Source organism: Staurois parvus, unplaced genomic scaffold (assembly GCF_062004578.1).
Source record: "Staurois parvus isolate SC_StPar_1 unplaced genomic scaffold, SC_StPar_1.0 ptg000019l, whole genome shotgun sequence".
NCBI lineage: Eukaryota > Metazoa > Chordata > Amphibia > Anura > Ranidae > Staurois > Staurois parvus.
In genome coordinates this window covers 31,368,260-31,386,935 of record NW_028317815.1, presented here as the reverse complement: position 1 = coordinate 31,386,935, position 18,676 = coordinate 31,368,260, and the positions used below count along the sequence as shown (strand labels likewise).

Sequence of the window (18,676 nt, the reverse complement as noted above, 5' to 3'; positions counted from 1 at the left end):
CTCTTTATAGTGGAATAGTGTACCACAACTCCAGTGTCTGCCAGATCTTTCTGGAGGGATCGTGCAGTCAAACGTGGGTTTTGAATTGTTTTTCTCACAATCCTGCGAGCTGTTCTGTCTGATATTTTTCTTGGTCTTCCAGATCTTGCTTTACTTCCACTGTTCCTGATGACTGCCATTTCTTAATTACATTCCGAACAGAGGATATTGACATCTGAAAACGCTTTGCTATCTTCTTATAGCCTTCTTCAGCTTTGTGAGCGTCAACTATTTTCAGTTTCAGTTTTCTAGACAACTGCTTAGAAGAACCCATGGTGCCGATTGTTGGGGCAAGGTCAGATGAGTCTGGGCATTTAAAACCTTTGAGATTGACATCACCTGGTCTTCCCAGACGATGACTGAGAACAATCCATGACACTGGCAGGTCTCAGCTTTGCAAAGGGGTCAGTGCATGCTATAAATTCTGCAGGGTGCCCAAACTTTTGCAGACGCCATTTTTTTGGTTTCTGTTATTTTGAAAGTGTAAATGATGGAAATAAAATCTAACTTTTGTTGACATATTATAAGAATGTCTAATCTGTAATTTGATGCCTTTTGGAGATTTTTCCATCTTTCCTTGGCTTCTTTATGCACATTAATACAAATTTTTAGCTGGGGTGCCCAAACTTTCGATCCCCACTGTACACATATACACATACATACATACACACACACTGCCATTTGTAGATAGATTTGTATTACTTTCATGTAAACCAATTAATTTACACGTATTGGGATTTTTTCAGCAAAGATATGTAGCAAAATACATTTTGACCTAAATTTATGAAGAAATTTGATTTTCGAAATTTTTTTATTGGATGTTTGTTTTGTCCACAAATTAAAAACTCAGAGGTAATCAAATACCACTGAAAGAAAGCTCTATTTGTGGGGGAAAAAATGACAAATTTAATTTATGTACAGCGTTGCATGACCGCACAATTGTTAAAGTAATGCAGCGCCATATCACAAAACATTGCCTGGTCAGGAAGTGGGGTAAATCCTCTGGAGGGCAAGTGGTTAATGAATTTTCCCTAAGAATATGTTCTGCACACAAACCATCAAAGTCTCCCAGAATGCAATGATGCAGCGGGAAGGATTCCCTCATCCACATCGAATGTGTGGATGGGGAATGGGGTCCTTTTTTTCATTCAATCTATGAGCTTTTAACCTCCCTGGCGGTTTTCCCGAGTGTAGCTCGGGGTAGAATTTCTATACCACAAGCGGTAACCCCGAGCTACACTCGGGCTTACCATGCGGCGCTGCTCTGGGGGTCCCTGCAGTCCTTACCTTGTCGTTCGTTCCCACGATGTGTCCCCTGCAGCGTCCCCGGCCATCTCCTCCGGCCGATGCTGGCATCCGGCTTCTGTGTTCCGGTCCCCGTGACGTCGGGACGTACGGGCGCCGGCGGCGGCGGGAAATTTAAAAATTTTTAAAAATGTCATTTTTTTTTTTTCAATTTTAAATAGTAAAACATTGCTGTTTCATCCCATTTCACATACATATTGTCCCTAGTGCTTTGTCCTATGCCCTGCCTGCATTTTGTCTGTTCTTTCTGCCTGGAAACTTAGAAAAGTCCATGGCGTCCAAAAAGCGTCCCTTTATGTCAAAAGCGGTTTTAGACCGGCTAGAGAACAGCGATAGTAAATCAGAACCACTTACAGAATTGAGTGATATTGATTTGTGGGGAAATTTTCCTAAAAATTACAGCCTACAATAAAAAACTATTTCCATGCAAAAAAATGGTACCGCTTTCAGCACAAAAAATCGGAAGGAATCATACCGCCAAGGAGGTTAAAAAAGTAAAGCAAGGAAATAATCCATTAATTTGCTGACAAGCAAACACTGAAGCAAAAGCTGGTTTTATATTAACCTTTATTGGGCTATTCATTTTACCTTGCTATTTTTAGCTGAGGTCATGCCTAAATTCCTTATTATTCTACATTTTCCAACTTCTGTATACATACAGTGGGGCAAAAAAGTATTTAGTCAGCCACCAATTGTGCAAGTTCTCCCACTTGAAAAGATGAGAGAGGCCTGTAATTGGCATCATAGATAGACCTCAACTATGAGAGACAAAATGAGAAAAAGAAATCCAGACAATCACATTGGCTGATTTGGAAAGAATTTATTTGCAAATTATGGTGGAAAATAAGTATTTGGTCACCTACAAACAAGCAAGATTTCTGGCTCTCACAGACCTGTACCTTCTTCTCTAAGAGGCTCCTCTGTCCTGCACTCATTACCTGTATCAATGGCACCTGTTTGAACTTCTTATCAGTATAAAAGACACCTGTCCACAACCTCAAACAGTCACACTCCAAACTTCATTATGGTGAAGACCAAAGAGCTGTCAAAGGACACCAGAAACAAAATTGTAGACCTGCACAAGGCTGGGAAGACTGAATCTGCAATAGGCAAGCAGCTTGGTGTGAACAAATCAACTGTGGGAGCAATAATTAGAAAATGGAAGACATACAAGACCACAAATAATCTCCCTCGATCTGGGGCTCCACGCAAGATCTCACCCCGTGGGGTCAAAATGATCACAAGAACGGTGAGCAAAAATCCCAGGACCACACGGGGGGACCTAGTAAATGACCTGCAGAGAGCTGGGACCAACGTAACAAAGGCTACCATCAGTAACACACTACGCCGCCAGGGACTCAGATCCTGCAGTGCCAGATGTGTCCCCCTGCTTAAGCCAGTACATGTCCAGGCCCATCTGAAGTTTGCTAGAGAGCATTTGGATGATCCAGAAGAGGATTGGGAGAATGTCATATGGTCAGATGAAACCAAAATAGAACTGTTTGGTAGAAACAAAACTCGTCGTGTTTGGAGGGGAGAGAATGCTGAGTTGCATCCAAAGAACACCATACCTACTGTGAAGCATGGGGGTGGCAACATCATGCTTTGGGGCTATTTCTCCGCAAAGGGACCAGGATGACTGATCCATGTACAGGACAGAATGAATGGGGCCATGTATCATGAGATTTTGAGTGCAAACCTCCTTCCATCAGCAAGGGCATTGAAAATGAAACGTGGCTGGGTCTTCCAACATGACAATGATCCCAAACATACCACCCGGGCAACGAAGGAGTGGCTTTGTAAGAAGCATTTCAAGGTCCTGGAGTGGCCTAGCCAGTCTCCAGATCTCAACCCCATAGAAAACCTTTGGAGGGAGTTGAAAGTCCGTGTTGCCCAGCGACAGCCCCAAAACATCACTGCTCTAGAGGAGATCTGCATGGAGGAATGGGCCAACATACCAGCAACAGTGTGTGCCAACCTTGTGAAGACTTACAGGAAACGTTTGACCTCTGTCATTGCCAAAAAGGATACATAACAAAGTACTGAGATGAAATTTTGATATTGACCAAATACTTATATTCCACCATAATTTGCAAATAAATTCTTTCCAAATCAGCCAATGTGATTGTCTGGATTTTTTTTCTCATTTTGTCTCTCATAGTTGAGGTCTACCTATGATGCCAATTACAGGCCTCTCTCATCTTTTTAAGTGGGAGAACTTGCACAATTGGTGGCTGACTAAATACTTTTTTGCCCCACTGTATGTTGATACTGTGCACATAGATGTCAGGGCTGCACATTTTTTGCCAGTTTTATTAGGACTGCACATTTACTATAACAATACATGTACAGTATGTTTTGCTCTATGAAACTTTAATTACAAAATTTGACACTGGCATAAATGATAAATTAAAACACTGGGTAAAAAAAATGAGTAAGGAAATTTTGTTATTGATTACTGTTACTTTAGATGTTATTTGTATTAAATGTATTATGTGTGAATCGGTTTTCTTTCAAATACTTATTAATACCTGTGAGGTAATAATATAGAAACAAAACAACTGTTTACATAAAAAATGGACCTCTTGACAAATACCATGATACCTTTTGCATTCAGATTTAAAGGGAGCAAATATACTTACTGAAAGTTTGTTGGATGACTGACAGTTGAAACCTGGCCAGATACAGGAACAGCAGCCTGAAATTTTAGATAAGGCAAACAAAATAGCTCTACATGTTTGATTCAAAATAAAACAGATGAGCGATACTATTTACTTGCTTGGCTAATATTAAAATAAAAATAAGGTGGATTCTAGGGACACCTCCAGAGCTCATAAGAGCTATTCCACTGCAGCATTGTCCTATGAAAAATGTCATTTTTTTGCATGTCAGGTCTCCCCATCTAACAGCCTGTCTCTGATAAGTTATGTTGTAAACATCTCTAAAGTCACATGGCAAATATCACTGCTAATTAAAGTGTTACTAAACCCAGAATCCTGCATTCACTATATCTGGTCTCCCACAGTACACAGAACATGAAAATGCAATTATTTTAGTAAATATAAACTGCTAAATACCTTTTCTCATTAGCAGTATATATAGCAGTCTTTTATCAGTGTCCAGCAGAGCACTAGTTGAAGCTTGTAGGAGGAGTTTTCATTCTCCACTGCCTGTCCTATGGGGCTGCATAACCCCTGACCCTCTGATGGGACAGTGCTGATTAGTCCTGTGCTGATCACATGCATCCTCCCAAGAAAAACAAAAACCTCTCTAGCAATACACACCAAACTGAGCATGTGCAGAGTGCCCCCAAGGCTCTGTTCTATCAGGGGATGGATTGGGGACAGTAGAAAATGGGGAGGATCAGAGAAAACAGGATCAAACAGCCTTTTTACACAATGTGGATTAACCCCTTAGGTTCCATTGTGAGTATTGCAAGCATGCTTTACTGCACATACAGACTGATTTTACTGTTGTGGGTTTAGTAACACTTTAAAGCACAAAAGCAGCTGTTTTACTCATAGAGATCACAGGTCTGTACAAAGAGCTATGAAATTCAAGTCAGGCAAAATATATGTACAACAGTACAGGAACATAACCATATCCATGCAACTAGTTATTCATTATGCAGGCCAAATACAGTACATATCAATCCAATAACAAATATTTTAATATTCAGATTTAATCTGGCAGCTGTCAGATTTTTTTTCTCCACTATATAATTTGTTTTCAACCTATCCTGCAGGAGGGTAAAAACAATTGGGTTGGAAACTTCCGATAATTTTTACACCAAATATGCGTTATAATGATGCAATCAATGGTGTAACAAAAAAAAATCACTTTCAATTTTTAGTTATTTTTTAACAATATTCCTTTAACCCTAAAGGTGATCGTATTTTGTGTTTTATCAAATAATCTTTTCAAAAACCTGCTCAATTAAGATGCATTGATTAAACAGTTGAATAGAATATACAGTATATTCACGTATGGCCTGCATTAGGCCTGACACAATAAATACCTGGTAACTGAGCAATTTCAGAAACCATACCCAAGTGTACCATTTATTTTCAGTACTGGACTTAAATTAATTACAAGTGCTGATATTCCCCGAGTTGTCCACTGCTGATTTTGTATCGGTATGATGGGAGAAAGTTGGGGGGTTACTAAGGGGCCCAAAGTGTGCCAAGAAAATATCCCCCACACCACCAGTCTGAACCATTGATACAAGGCAGGATGGATCCATGCTTTCATGATGTTTACGCCAAATTCTGACCCTACCATCTGAATGTTGCAGCTGAAATTGAGACTCCTCAGACCAGGTTTTTTTTTCAATGTTCTGTTGTCCAATTTTGGGGAGCCTGTGCAAATTGTAGCCTCCGTTTCCTGTTCTTAACTGACAGGAGTGGCACGCGGTGTGGTCTTCTGTTGCTGTAACCCATCTGCTTCAAGGTTCGATGTATTGTTCATTCAGAGATGGTATTCTACATACCTTGGTTGTAAAGAATTGTTATTTGAGGTACTGTTGCCTTTCTATCATCTTGAACCAGTCCGCCCATTCTCCTCTGACATCAACAAGGCATTTTCATCCACACAACTGCCACTCACTGGATATTTTCTCTTTTTTGGACCACTCTCTGTAAACCCTAGACACGGTTGTGCATTAAAATCCCAGTAGATCAGAAGTTTTTGAAATACTCAGACCAGCTCGCCAACAAACTTGCTACGTTCAGGGTCACTTAAATCCCCCTTCTTCCGCATTCTGATGCTTGGTTTGAACTTCAGCAAGTTGTCCTCACCACGTCTACAGGCCTAAATGCATTGAGTTGCTGTTATGTGATTGGCTGATTAGCAATTTGTGTTACCAAGCAATTAATGCCTAAAACTAACTACTCTGTAATAAAGCGAGCAGTATTACCTCAAATGTTACTAAGCAAAAAAATTACTTGAATTTACATCAAATATGCCTTTGGTTATTTATCCTTCTTAAAGTGTACTTCTAGCCAAAACATTTCCCGTTTTAACGCAGTATTAAACCAAAGCGCAAACATTTATTATATTGCAGCTTATCAGTTCTTAGATACAGTAGCTGCATTAGTTTACTTTTTTAGGCTCTCTTTCCTTTATTTTCACCTGGTGATCCAGCCAGTAGGTCCGAGCATCAAGCTCTTCTGCAGATGAAGCTGTTACAGGGATGAGAAAAAACATTTTTTAAAACTTTCTGCTATAAAACATACCCCCCCAAAATTAAAAAAAAAATCAAACTTCTTCGTAAATGTGGGCCAAAATGCATTCTGCTACATTTCTTTGGCAATAAAAAAATCCCAATTATAGAGTAATTATCAATAATAATAATGAGTATGTTAATTGGTCTACAAACTACGGGATACATACTGGAATTCTAACTTATTTTTTTATACTAGTAATGATGGCGATTAACACTTTATAGTGGGACTGTGATAGTGCAGCGAGCAATTTGACATTGACACTTTTGGGAACTGACTCACTAACACTGACATTACCAGTGACACTAATATAGTGATCAGTGCTAATAACACTACCTGGGAATGGGTTAACATTTAGTGGCAATCAAAAGGTTAACTGTGTTCCTAACAATGTTTACTGTGTTTTACTAAGCAATGTGCTGACTTTTTATTCCCTGCTTTGCAGGGAGAAAAAAAAATGCCACATTGCTGCTGTCTGTAGAGAGCTCTGTGTTGTTTATATTTAATTTGCTCCGCTGATCTGAAGGTCCCGGCAAAAAACATTTGCCAGGATCTGCTGATCAGATTGTGCTGCGGTGAATAACAGCACAACTGGGATGGCAGGCGCGTGCCCTTTACCCGGAAATGCTAGAACATGTACAAGATGATTAAACGCAGCCGGTCCGCACTGTCATCATCTCTGTACAGTGCATGGTCTGCAACTGGATAAAAAAGCTGTTTGACAGTATCGCATTATGAGTCTATCCTTTCTCTCTCTCCATGCTTCATTTATGATGTTTTGTGGAGTTGTGATACATGTCCTAAGGGGTTCATCTGACAATTACCCTGGATAGTCCTCATGCAAGTACGGCCTTTATGTGAGAGGTCTAATATCTCTGGTAAGAGGCTGTATTTGGTGTTGGAGCACAAGAGTTATTACATGGGATTTCCAATCAGTACTTCTTCATTTATATTAACATATCTGTTTGCCATTGTGGGACAATATTTTATATGAATACATTTTTATTCACGGATTTGTTCACCATTATATATTTATTGAGGCAATTCTAGATTTTGGTTATCAATTGGTTATCAATTGTACTTTTGTTGTTTCATATATATTCAAAGGAGAAGAGCAACAAGAATTATGTACAGTAAGGAACAGAAGTATTTGAACACCCTGTGATTTTGCAAGTTCTCCCACTTAGAAATCATGGAGGGATCTGAAATTCACATTGTAGGTGCATTCCCACTCTGAGAGATAGAATTTAAAAAATTCAGGAAATCACATTGTATGATTTTTAAAGAATTTGTCTTGCACTACTGAACATAAGTATTTGAACACCTAAGAAACAGCAACAATTCTGGCTCTCAAAGACATGTTACTATGCCTTTAAAAAGTCCACCTCTACTCCACTCATTAATCTAACTTAGTAGCACCTGTCTGAGCTCTTTAAAGACACCTGTCCACCCCACAGTCAGTCAGACGCCAACTTCTACCATGGGCAAGACCAAAGAACTGTCAAAAGACACCAGAGACAAAATTGTGGACCTCCACAGGGCTGGAAAGGGCTACGGGGCAATTGCCAAGCAGCTTGGTGAAAATAGATCAACTGTTGGAGCAATTGTTAGAAAATGGAAGAGGCTAAAGACAACTGTCAGTCTCCCTCGGACTCGGGCTCCATGCACGATCTCACCTCGTGGGGTATCACTGATGATAAGAAAGGTGAGGAATCAGCCCAGAACTACAAGGGAGGAGCTGGTCAATGACATGAAGAGAGCTGGGACCTCAGTTTCAAAGGTCACTATCGGTAGAACACTACGCCATCATGGTTTCAAATCATGCATTGCATGGAAGGTTCCCCTGCTCAAGTCATCACATGTCTGGGCCCATCTGAAGTTTGCCAATGACCATCTGGATGATCCAGAGGAGGCATGGGAGAAAGTCATGTGGTCAGATGAGACCAAAGTAGAACTTTTTGGTCTAAACTTCACTCGTCGTGTTTGGAGGAAAAAGAAGGATAAGTTGCATCCCCAGAACACCATCCCTACTGTAAAGCATGGGGGTGGTAACATCATGCTTTGGGGGTGCTTTTTTGAGAAGGGGACAGGACGACTGCACTGTATTAAGGAGAGGGTGAATGGGGCCATTTATTGTGAGATTTTGAGCAACAACCTCTTTCCCTCAGTCAGAGCATTGAAGATGGGTCGTGGCTGGGTCTTCCAACATGACAACGACCCGAAGCACACAGCCAGGATAACCAAGGAGTGGCTCCATAAGAAGCATATCAAGGTTCTGGAGTGGCCTAGCCAGTCTCCAGACCTAAATCCAATAGAACATCTTTGGTGGGAGCTGAAACTCCGTGTTGCTCAGTGACAGCCCTGAAACCTGACAGATCTGGAGGAGATCTGTGTGGAGGAGTGGGCCAAAATCCCTGTTGCAGTGTGTGCAAACCCGGTCAAGAACTACAGGAAACATTTGACCTCTGTAACTGCAGACAAAGGCTTCTGTACCAAATATTAACACTGATTTTCTCAGGTGTTCAAATACTTATGTTCAGCAGTGCAAGACAAATAAATTCTTTAAAAATCATACAATGTGATTTCCTGAATTTATTTTTAAATTCTGTCTCTCAGAGTGGGAATGCACCTACAATGTGAATTTCAGACCCCTCCATGATTTCTAAGTGAGAGAACTTGCAAAATCGCAGGGTGTTCAAATACTTCTGTTCCTCACTGTATATAGAAGTTTAGAGCTAGTGCTTTCTTATTAGACAATCCAGCAGGCATTGCACAACTTGAAGCATGAAAACGCAAATTTTCTTTCTGATACATTCATTTTAAATACCAAAAGGGTTAGATTTTTATTTGTTTCTTTTCTTCCCTATAACACCATTATACCTGATCAAATAATGATGAATACCAGATTAATTTTTTTTCTACACAGGTGAAAATGTTCACTAAAGTTCATTACCTCCTTGTAAGTTAGGAGGGAAATACATGGATGCCATAGCTGACCTCTACTAGTTGCCTGGCCATTATATACTGATCATCTGGCTTTGATCATTTCTGATATACTGTCCAAACATAAGTGGTCTGCAATTATCCACACATTTCTCTCATCATAAATTCCTCTTAGAGCTATATGAAAGCAGGAAGCTGGCAGACCAGTTTCCACACTCTGCTCAGTTTGAAACTTACTAAATGTAACCACCTTGGCAGAAAGCAGCTAGAGTACTAAGAACAGGGTTAATTCATTGTTATCTACTCAACCTGAAGCAAATTTCATATTCTCAATGTGAAAGCATGCACTTGCCAGCACTATATAGTGTAACAGATAGCAAAGGTTTTAAAAGAGTGCCTTGGATGTAGCTAGTCCATTTAAAAAAAAAATGAGTTATGTGACTTTTTACACAAACAAAAGGCTGAGATTAACCATTTCAATAACAGGCTCCCTTCCTGCACAGACCAATTTTCAGCTTTTGGCGCTCTCGGTTTGAATGATAATTGCACGGGCAACACTGTACCCAAACTAAATTTTTAGCATTTTTTTTTAACACAACTAGAGCTTTCTTTTGGTGGCAGTTAATCACTACTGGGGATTTTATTTTTTGCTAAACAAAAAAAGACCATACATTTTGAAAAAAAAAAGTTTTTCTTTGTTTCTGTTAGAAAATGTTGCAAACAAATAATTGTTCATAAATTTAGGCCAAAATGTATTCTGCTACATTTCTTTGGTGAAAATAACCCAAATCAGTGTATAATATTTAGTCTGTAGGAAAGTTAGAGAGTCAACAAACTATGGGATATATCTGAAAACTGATCAATCCTAATGTACGGACGGCAATGATCTCATATCTTAAGGCCCAAAGATGTCAGGACAGTACAGATATTCCCAAAATGATCCCTTTTTTGAAAGTAGACAGTCTGTGGTATTTAATAAGAAGCATGGTGAGTTTTTTGAAGTTGTAAGTTTTTGTCATAATCTTTTTGGAAAATGAAGAAAAGTTTTCACACTTTTTTTTTTCATATCCTGCCACCAGTGCAGTACAGTGTCATCATATAATGGATGTGGCGGTGATCAGGGACAATAACAGGTGACTGTGTGAGAAAAATAAATAAAGGGGTTTTTTTCAAATTTTTTTTTTTTTTATTACTTTTTTCTAAATTTTATTTTACATAAAACAATGTGACCAGGGTAATATATTGTTACCACAGTAACATTGTACTACTTTGGGGAAGTGATCAGTATTTTTTTTTTTTACACATTGTGATTGCCTATAGCAATTAATTTTACTGCTATTGGCAAACATTTATCTGAATGATTTGATTGATTCAGTGTTTTTTGTGATTAGCTATGATTGGGCACAGCTAATCACATGACACAGATGGGCTGTGATTAGCCCAGTCTGTACATGTGATTACTGACCAATCACAGCTAACAACACAATTGTATTCAATGGATGGCATGAAAGATCTCACTACAGTGCAGCTCCACGGGCATGAGCAAGGTAGCGATCCGGGAGGACGTCATATGAAGTCCACCTGAATTGACAAGTCCTGCCCGGCCATCATTCTCCTATAGGCCAGGCAGGAACTGGTTAAAAAAAAAGAAAACTAAGTTACCAGCAAACAAACATGCCATATCTTATCTAGCTTATTAATCAAGTACGTCCATTGAGTAAAGCAAAGGCATTTCTGTGCAAAGTACAAGTAACATTTAGGGACTGAAGTTCATATGTTTTATGTTAGCACTGGAACACTGATAAACAGTTAAACGGTCATTCACCTAAATGTTAACTTTTCTCCAGCCATACAATATGCTTCATATAATTCTAGTCATCAAAACTTTCATTTGATAATTCAACAGGATGCCTAGCCTAAACAATTGCAACATTTTATTTTGTTATACAAATTTATTTAGAATGATGGGAGTTTTAAGTCCCTTTCGCACGAACATTTGGATTGGATGTGAATGTGTCCATATATACCCACTGCTCTAGAGGGGAGAGTGGAGGTTCCAACTGGGTCTGCCTGAAAAACAGACAGGCAAACCCCAATGGAATCTCCACTCTCCCCTAAGGAGCAGAGGGTGTAAACAGACATGTGTCTATTTACACCCACCTACATCCAATCTGATCAAAACATGGATGGGGATCCGATCCACCTGGCCAGATTGGATAGCAGTCGGGTGTAAACGAACAGGCAGTTCACCTGATCACCCATAGAGGAGAGCAGGCTGCATAAGCAGAGAGGACATAGACCTGTCATCCACCTGCTCAGCGGGGATCAGCAGACAGATGCTCTGCTAAGTAAGCGGATTGCAGGTGGGAGTGTGCCCCATGTGAAAGGGGTCTTTAGCTTCATGCACATGGTCATCATAATTTACTGATGTTTACTCGAACTTATTGACAGAAAGTCTTGGAGTAAAAAAAACTGTGTGTAAAGACCTGAGTAATGTTGAGTATAGGCAAGTAAACGTGCGTTAAGTGTACAGACGAGTAAAATTCATGTTCATTTCCAGTGCTGCAATATATTCATTTATACTCAACTAAACATGATTATAGAGGAGTGAACTTACTTATAGTGAGTAAATTAATGCACTTAAATGTAAAATTTTCTGGTTTTGTTTTACGGCTCTGTACCTAACGCTGCATTACTGATCTTTACTCAGCTGTGTGCAATGTTTCATAAACAACAATGCACCTCATTCAGATCAGTAAAAACTTCAGCATTTTAACTCCTGTGTGCAAGAGGCCTAAAGGCTAATTACCTGCTGTTTCCAGTTGAGAACTATTTCTCATTATATGCAATGATAGATGCTACATTAATATTTAATAAGACATTCATAGCTGTTCCTGCCTCACAAAATGAGACATTAATGACAGATGTGATCAAAATATTCTAATATCTCCATTGACCTACTTAGACAAACAGCTTTATTTAATGAAGTGTACAACCTGCAGATATTATCATCCACAATGCTGGAGTGACATGTGGTGCCTTGCAGTGCTGAACAAAACAGGATGTCTGTATTTTTCCACACTGCAGTGGATGATACCACATAGCAATGCAACACACGTCACTATGAGACACTTCAAATAAAAATGACAAAAAAAAATAAAATAAGCAGCGTGCCTGTGCTGAAATGTGCACCACCCCTCCCCCTGTCTAAGCCAGCATTGCCAACCATTCTTGCCACTGGAATCTGGTTGTCACATGTAACTGGCCATATGAATGTGGCCTTAAGCTTGGTTCACACCTTTGCAGGTCTGCGAGCCACGTTTGCGCAGACACGACAGCCCATTCATTTGAACTGGCTGCTGTGCCTGCGTTTTATTCATGAAAAAGGTTCCTGCACCTTTTTTAAAACTCCTCGTGGTGCAACACACTGGGTTTTTAGATGTGTTTGGGTGCCATCAAGAATGGATATCAGCCACGTGTGTCTCTTAAGAGCAGTGTGTGTTGGCTATGGGTGGTTGCAGATGCAGGCACAAGTGGGATTCTTGCACCCGTAACCACTCGCATAAGTATGAACCTAGCCTTAGAAAGAGTCTGCATAAAAAAATAAACCAAAAATTATATAAAGATAAATCGATAGATCAGGGCTTGATCTAGAATAATGTCAGGGTCAGCTAATGTTCCAAAAATATTTTACTTTTTTTGGTCAATTTTCTTTGTTCATTATAAAAAAAGAAAAAAAAGAAGAAATGTCAATTACTATTTATCACCAAAAAAAAGGATCTATTTGTCCCAAAAAAAATAAAAACAACAAAAAAGTATTAATACTAAGGCCTCATGCACACTGGTCATTAGCTACCGCGTAAGGGATCCTGGCATTTTCTTACGGGCAGATGTTTAGGGCAATATACTACACGAGACGAATGCCCAGAACACAGAGTTATTGTTTTAGCTTTCCATTGGCTGAAACAAAAATGCTCCAGCCTGAGAACGCCTATAAGAATACACATAGAAAAAGCAGCTCAAGTGCGACCCTAGCTTAAAGAGATGGTTCACCTTCACCAAAGAACTGCCTATGCAGGTAAGGGGTGTCAGTAGATAAATGCAAACTAGGCAGCTCTGACTAAAATTGAATAATACCCTTGCTATAGGTGTAGGCCATTTATGTACCTCCTGAAACCTGACTGGAATACTTCCAGGACATTCCTAAGTGAGGCCTAGTCATTACTGCTCACCTCCTCCATCACAGGAGTGAGCTCTCAGACACTGAGCTACGAGCTGCTGTATCAGGAGAGAGAGAGAGCATGTGAGGGGGTCTGAATCAGAGAAAAAAAGCTCACTCCTGTGATAGAGAGGGTGAGCAGTAATGACTAGGCCTCACTTAGCAAGGTCCTGGGAGTCCAGTCAGGCTTCATGAGGGACATAAATGGCCTACACCTATTGCAAGGACATAATTCAATTTTAGTCAGAGACACAGTTTGTTTTTATCCACAGGCACCCCTTACCTGCATAGGCAGTTATTTGATGAAGGTGAACTATCCATTTATGGCCACATTCACACTAGTGCGTTTTCTTCTGCGTTTGTTGTTGAGTTGCACTGCATGACCATGCTGCCCATTAACATCAATGTAGAGCGTTTTTATTTCTTCAGAAGGTGCAGGTGCTTCTTTTGCTGCAGTGCAGCACATTTTGCCCTACAGACGTCAATGGAAATACAGCAAAATCAGAGCTTTTTCCTACACTTTCGAAAAAAATAAATAAATTATGAAGTATCAAAAACATGCAAAGTTGCACTACAAACATGCATCATCATCATCATCATTAGGGTTATGTCGGCAAGCTTTGTTTTTCTGCTTTATCCCTAGGTTTACACCTTGCGTGTTGTGCGGGGTGTGTTTGTGTGGGCACAGCAGCACATTCATTTGGAGGGGCTGCCTTGTCTCGCAAAATGCAGCAAAAAGGTCCCTGTACCTTTCCAGAAATCACAGCCTGCACAGGAACTGCACTACATTGCGAACCCAGTGCGGGTGCGATTTCCAGAGTGGCCAGGGTGCTATTCAGATTAACAGCACCTGACCGCGGCTCCTGCATTTTGTGTGTGGATGGTTGCAGCTGCAGGACGAAGTACAGGTCCCGCAGCAACTTCCACCCACACAAGTGTGACCCAAGCCTTTAAAGTGGTTGTAAACACTGAATTCTATGCATGAATGTTAAAAACCTTCTGTATGCAGCATCACCCCCAGCCCCCTCAATACTTATATGAGCCTCATCGTGATCCAGCAATGTGAATGACAGCCTCGACTGCCCTGGATCTCTGCCTCCTCATTGGCTGAGACAGCAAGCAACCGCCATTGGCTCCTGCTGCTCTCACAGCCAGCCAACCAAGCAGGAGAAAGAGGGGGCAGCGCCAAGCCACAGCTCTGTGTGTGAATGGACACATGGAGCAGCGGGTGCTCCCACAGCAAGCTTGCTGTGGGGGCACCCGACAGACAAGAGGAGACAGGAGAGCCTGCGGGGGACCCGAGAAGAAGAGGATCCAGGCTGCTCTGTGCAAAACCACTGCACACAGTAGGTAAGCATGTTTGTTATTTAAAAAAAAAAAAAAAAAAATGAACCTTTAGAATCACTAAGCGCACCTTACCCTCTTAAAGACCAGGCCTTTTCTAGCACTTTTTGCTTACATGTGACAATCAGTATTTTTTGCTAGAAAATTTCTTAGAACACCCAAACATATATTTTTTAACCGCTTCCCAACCACCTGCCCGCAATGTACTGTGGCAGGGCGGCAGCTACAGGCAAAGCAACGTACTAACAAAGGTGGGCGCACAGCGCTCCCCCCTCCCGAGCAGACACAGCGGAATGAAGATCCCGGAGAAAGGGACCCGGTGATCATGTGATTGCTATGCGATCACATGATCACAATGTAAGCAAAGCTGTTATTAATCAATCTCATTCATAATAGCTCTGCTTCTCTTCCTAGTGAGCTGTGATTCGCCCACAGCTGTCAAATGATACATGGGGCCAATCACAGCACCCTGTACCATATGACCAATTCCAGCCAATCACAGATCACTATCCTGAGTTGTCAAAACTTACCTCATTCATGACAGTTCACGAATGAGTTAGACTCATGACAGCAAGCTTTGCATTGCAGGAGAAATGATCTGTATTATTAAAAAAAAAAAAAATCACCCCCACAGTAGTACAATGTTACTATGGTAACATTGTACTATTCTGATAAAAGTATTAAAAAACAAAGAAATAAACAAATGTAAAAAAAAAATACCATATTGAGAATTTTTTTTTTTTTAAAGCTGCTGACTTTTAACAAACACACTTACCTGTCCCAGAGTCCAGCAATGTGCTCACCGGCGCCATCCCTTCTACTCTCCACAATAATAAAATATTTAATAAACGAGCGCACGATTATTTCAAGCAGCTAGCATTAAGGATGAACCCCTGTATCCTCAAAATGACAAAAATAAATAAATAATGCAGCGCTAAATTCAGAAAGTAACAAATGCATAAGGTGAAGCGCAAAATTTTAGTGACCACAACATATATAGTGTATTGTCAAAAGTTGACGAAAAAAATAATGACTGGAATTTCCAATAGTGACAGTGGTGAGTAATTCCAAACAAATAATTGTAGTGACAAACTTGTGAATATTGATGAATAAATATGAATGAAATATAAAGATGAATAAAATAAGTCCAAGGTGTTCCGTAAAACCTCCCTGTATGACGTCAGTGTGCCAGTGGAGTTCCTTTCCTTTCCTGAGCCCAGAAGTTCGCCAGGGATAAATTGGATATAATTATATGCGCATTATCATTGCGATTCTGGTGAGTGCAATCCTACTACAAACCCTTATCACGGAAGTCATGTGCACGGAGATTTTACAGAACACCTTGGACTTATTTTATTCATCTTTATATTTCATTCATATTTATTCATCAATATTCATACATTTATCACTACAATTATTTGTTTGGAATTACTCACCACTGTCACTATTGGAAATTCCCGGCTGTGACAGCTTGCGGCGTCACAGACTAATGCCCACTGCGCAAATCGCACTGTGCCTCCTAATTGGTCCGACAGTCTTCTGGGACCAGTGAAAGTTCCCAGGAGACTGCAGGAGGGGGCCGAACTTCTGGCTCACTTTGCCGCACTGAACTGAGTTGGAATTGCATATCTGTCAAAACCAGGTACCCGCTCCCCCCCAAACGGTGCCAAATATAGCAGTGGAGGGGGGAGGAGGCAAACAAGCAGATCTTCTGTTTTTGAGTGGAACTCCGCGTTAAGTTGTTTACACTTGTACAAATTATTATTTTTATTATTTCAGGCTTATAGCGCCGCCAATTTACGCAGCGCTTTACACATATATATTGTACATTCACATCAGTCCCTAACCCCCAAGGGGCGTACAATCTTAGGTCCCTAACTTACATTCATACATACACATACTAGGGCCAATTTAGATAGGATCCAATTCACCTAGCAGCATGTCTTTGGAGTGTGGGAGGAAACTGGAATACCCGGAGGAAACCCACCCAGGCACAGGGAGAACATGCAAACTCCAGGCAGGTGGTGCCGTGGTTGGGATTCAAACCAACGACCCTAGTACTGCCAGGCAGAAGTGCTAACCATTTAACCACTGTGCTGCCTTTAATTGCGAATGCTCGCAAAATCACGCACATCTAAAACCCGCAGGCAAAATGCATTGATCTTTAGCAGTCATTCGGGGGTGCTATTGTTTCTTAATGGCAGCCCCGTGCCTTCGGAAAATGTGGCATGTCTCTGAACGCACCAAGTGGCATGGTGTACTGCGGCATCATGCGATGTGGTGTGGTATGATATGAAGAAAAAAGAGCCAGGGACTTTGTTCCCTGCATTCCTGCTTGTGGGGCAGTCCACTGAAATGACTGGGCGACACGCAGGTAGCACAAGTGTGAACTAAAGCCATGTGCACAAGGCATGACATAAAATCTGGTGCCAGCAGGGGCGGACTGACAACTCATGGGGCCCCCGGGCAACAGGGGATCATGGGACCCCTGCATCCTTGCCCAAACTCAAAAAAGCCTATGAAAAAGGTACCAGGGGCATCTCATGGGGCCCCCTACTGACCCCGGGCCCTCGGGCAGTGCCCGAGTTTCCAAATGGTCAGTCTGCCCCTCTTCGCCAGGAAGACGCAGGTGCTGCGTACGGCTGTCCACACAAACCAATGGCTGTACGCTGAGTCTGGTGTACGCACAGGTGACCCTGACTGCTCAGGTCTGCAGAGTTCTGTGTGCTGTGGATGAGCCCCCTCTGAGCACCATGTATATCCGGACTCCTCTGACTGGAAGTGTACTGTACACACATCTATAGGACTTCCTGTGCGGGGACACTGCACTCCTTCCCATGTCACTCTAAGGGGAGCCGGCCCCGGTCATGTAGAAGAGAACACCCCGAGCTCTATAGAATATTCCCCTCGGAAACAGCCCGCACTGCCATGACAGAAAGGATACGAGGTGTCGCTGGAGGACGGAGAGGCGGCCGCTCCCTGCCGGGATGTTGAGGCTCCGGGCCTGCATGTCACTGACGGTGCTGGAGGAGCTTTGTGACGCAGACAGAGCCCGAGCTCTGCTTGTATAGCCCGATATGTATTGCCTCCTCCTCAGTGCGAAGTCCTATACAGCCTACGTGACTGAGAACTGACTACAGCGCCGCCACCTCCCCTCTCCTCCCTCCACACAATCACCGTCTACGGAGAGCAGGCAGTGCTGACTGTTCATTGCACCTCCTTCTCCGTTCCAGATTTCTGTTGTGTACTAAATGTAGATCAGTGTGCATTCAACCACTTACCCTCCAGAGGATTTACCCCCCTTCCTGACTAGGCCATTGTTTGCGTTACGGCGCTACTTTACTGTAACTGACAATTGTGCGGTCATGCAACGCTGCATCCAAATGAAATATACATCCTTTTTTTCCCACAAATAGAGCTTTCTTTCGGTGGTATTTGATCACCTCTGCAGTTTTTATTTTTTGTGCTATAAACAAAAGAAGACTGACAACTTTGAGAAAAATAACTATTTTTGACTTTTTGCTATAAAACGTCTACTAAACAAATGTAAAAAATCAAATTTCGTCATAAATTTAGGCCAAAATGGATTCTGCTACTGCTACGT

The 18,676-nt window shown here is 41.3% G+C and overlaps 1 protein-coding gene across 1 annotated transcript in view; it reads right to left on the bottom strand.

Annotated features, from left to right (window-relative positions):
• The window catches only part of PHYH (phytanoyl-CoA 2-hydroxylase), a 64,224-nt gene extending 45,980 nt beyond the window's left edge, over positions 1–18,244 (bottom strand). Inside the window, exons 1-2 of the mRNA XM_089686189.1 lie at positions 18,017–18,244; positions 3,987–4,042 (exon numbers count right to left, since the gene is read on the bottom strand). Coding sequence (XP_089542315.1) covers positions 3,987–4,042; positions 18,017–18,082 — 122 coding nt within the window. The 5' untranslated portion in view covers positions 18,083–18,244. The remainder of the gene's footprint in view (positions 1–3,986; positions 4,043–18,016) is intronic.
• Positions 18,245–18,676: the final 432 nt, after the last annotated feature.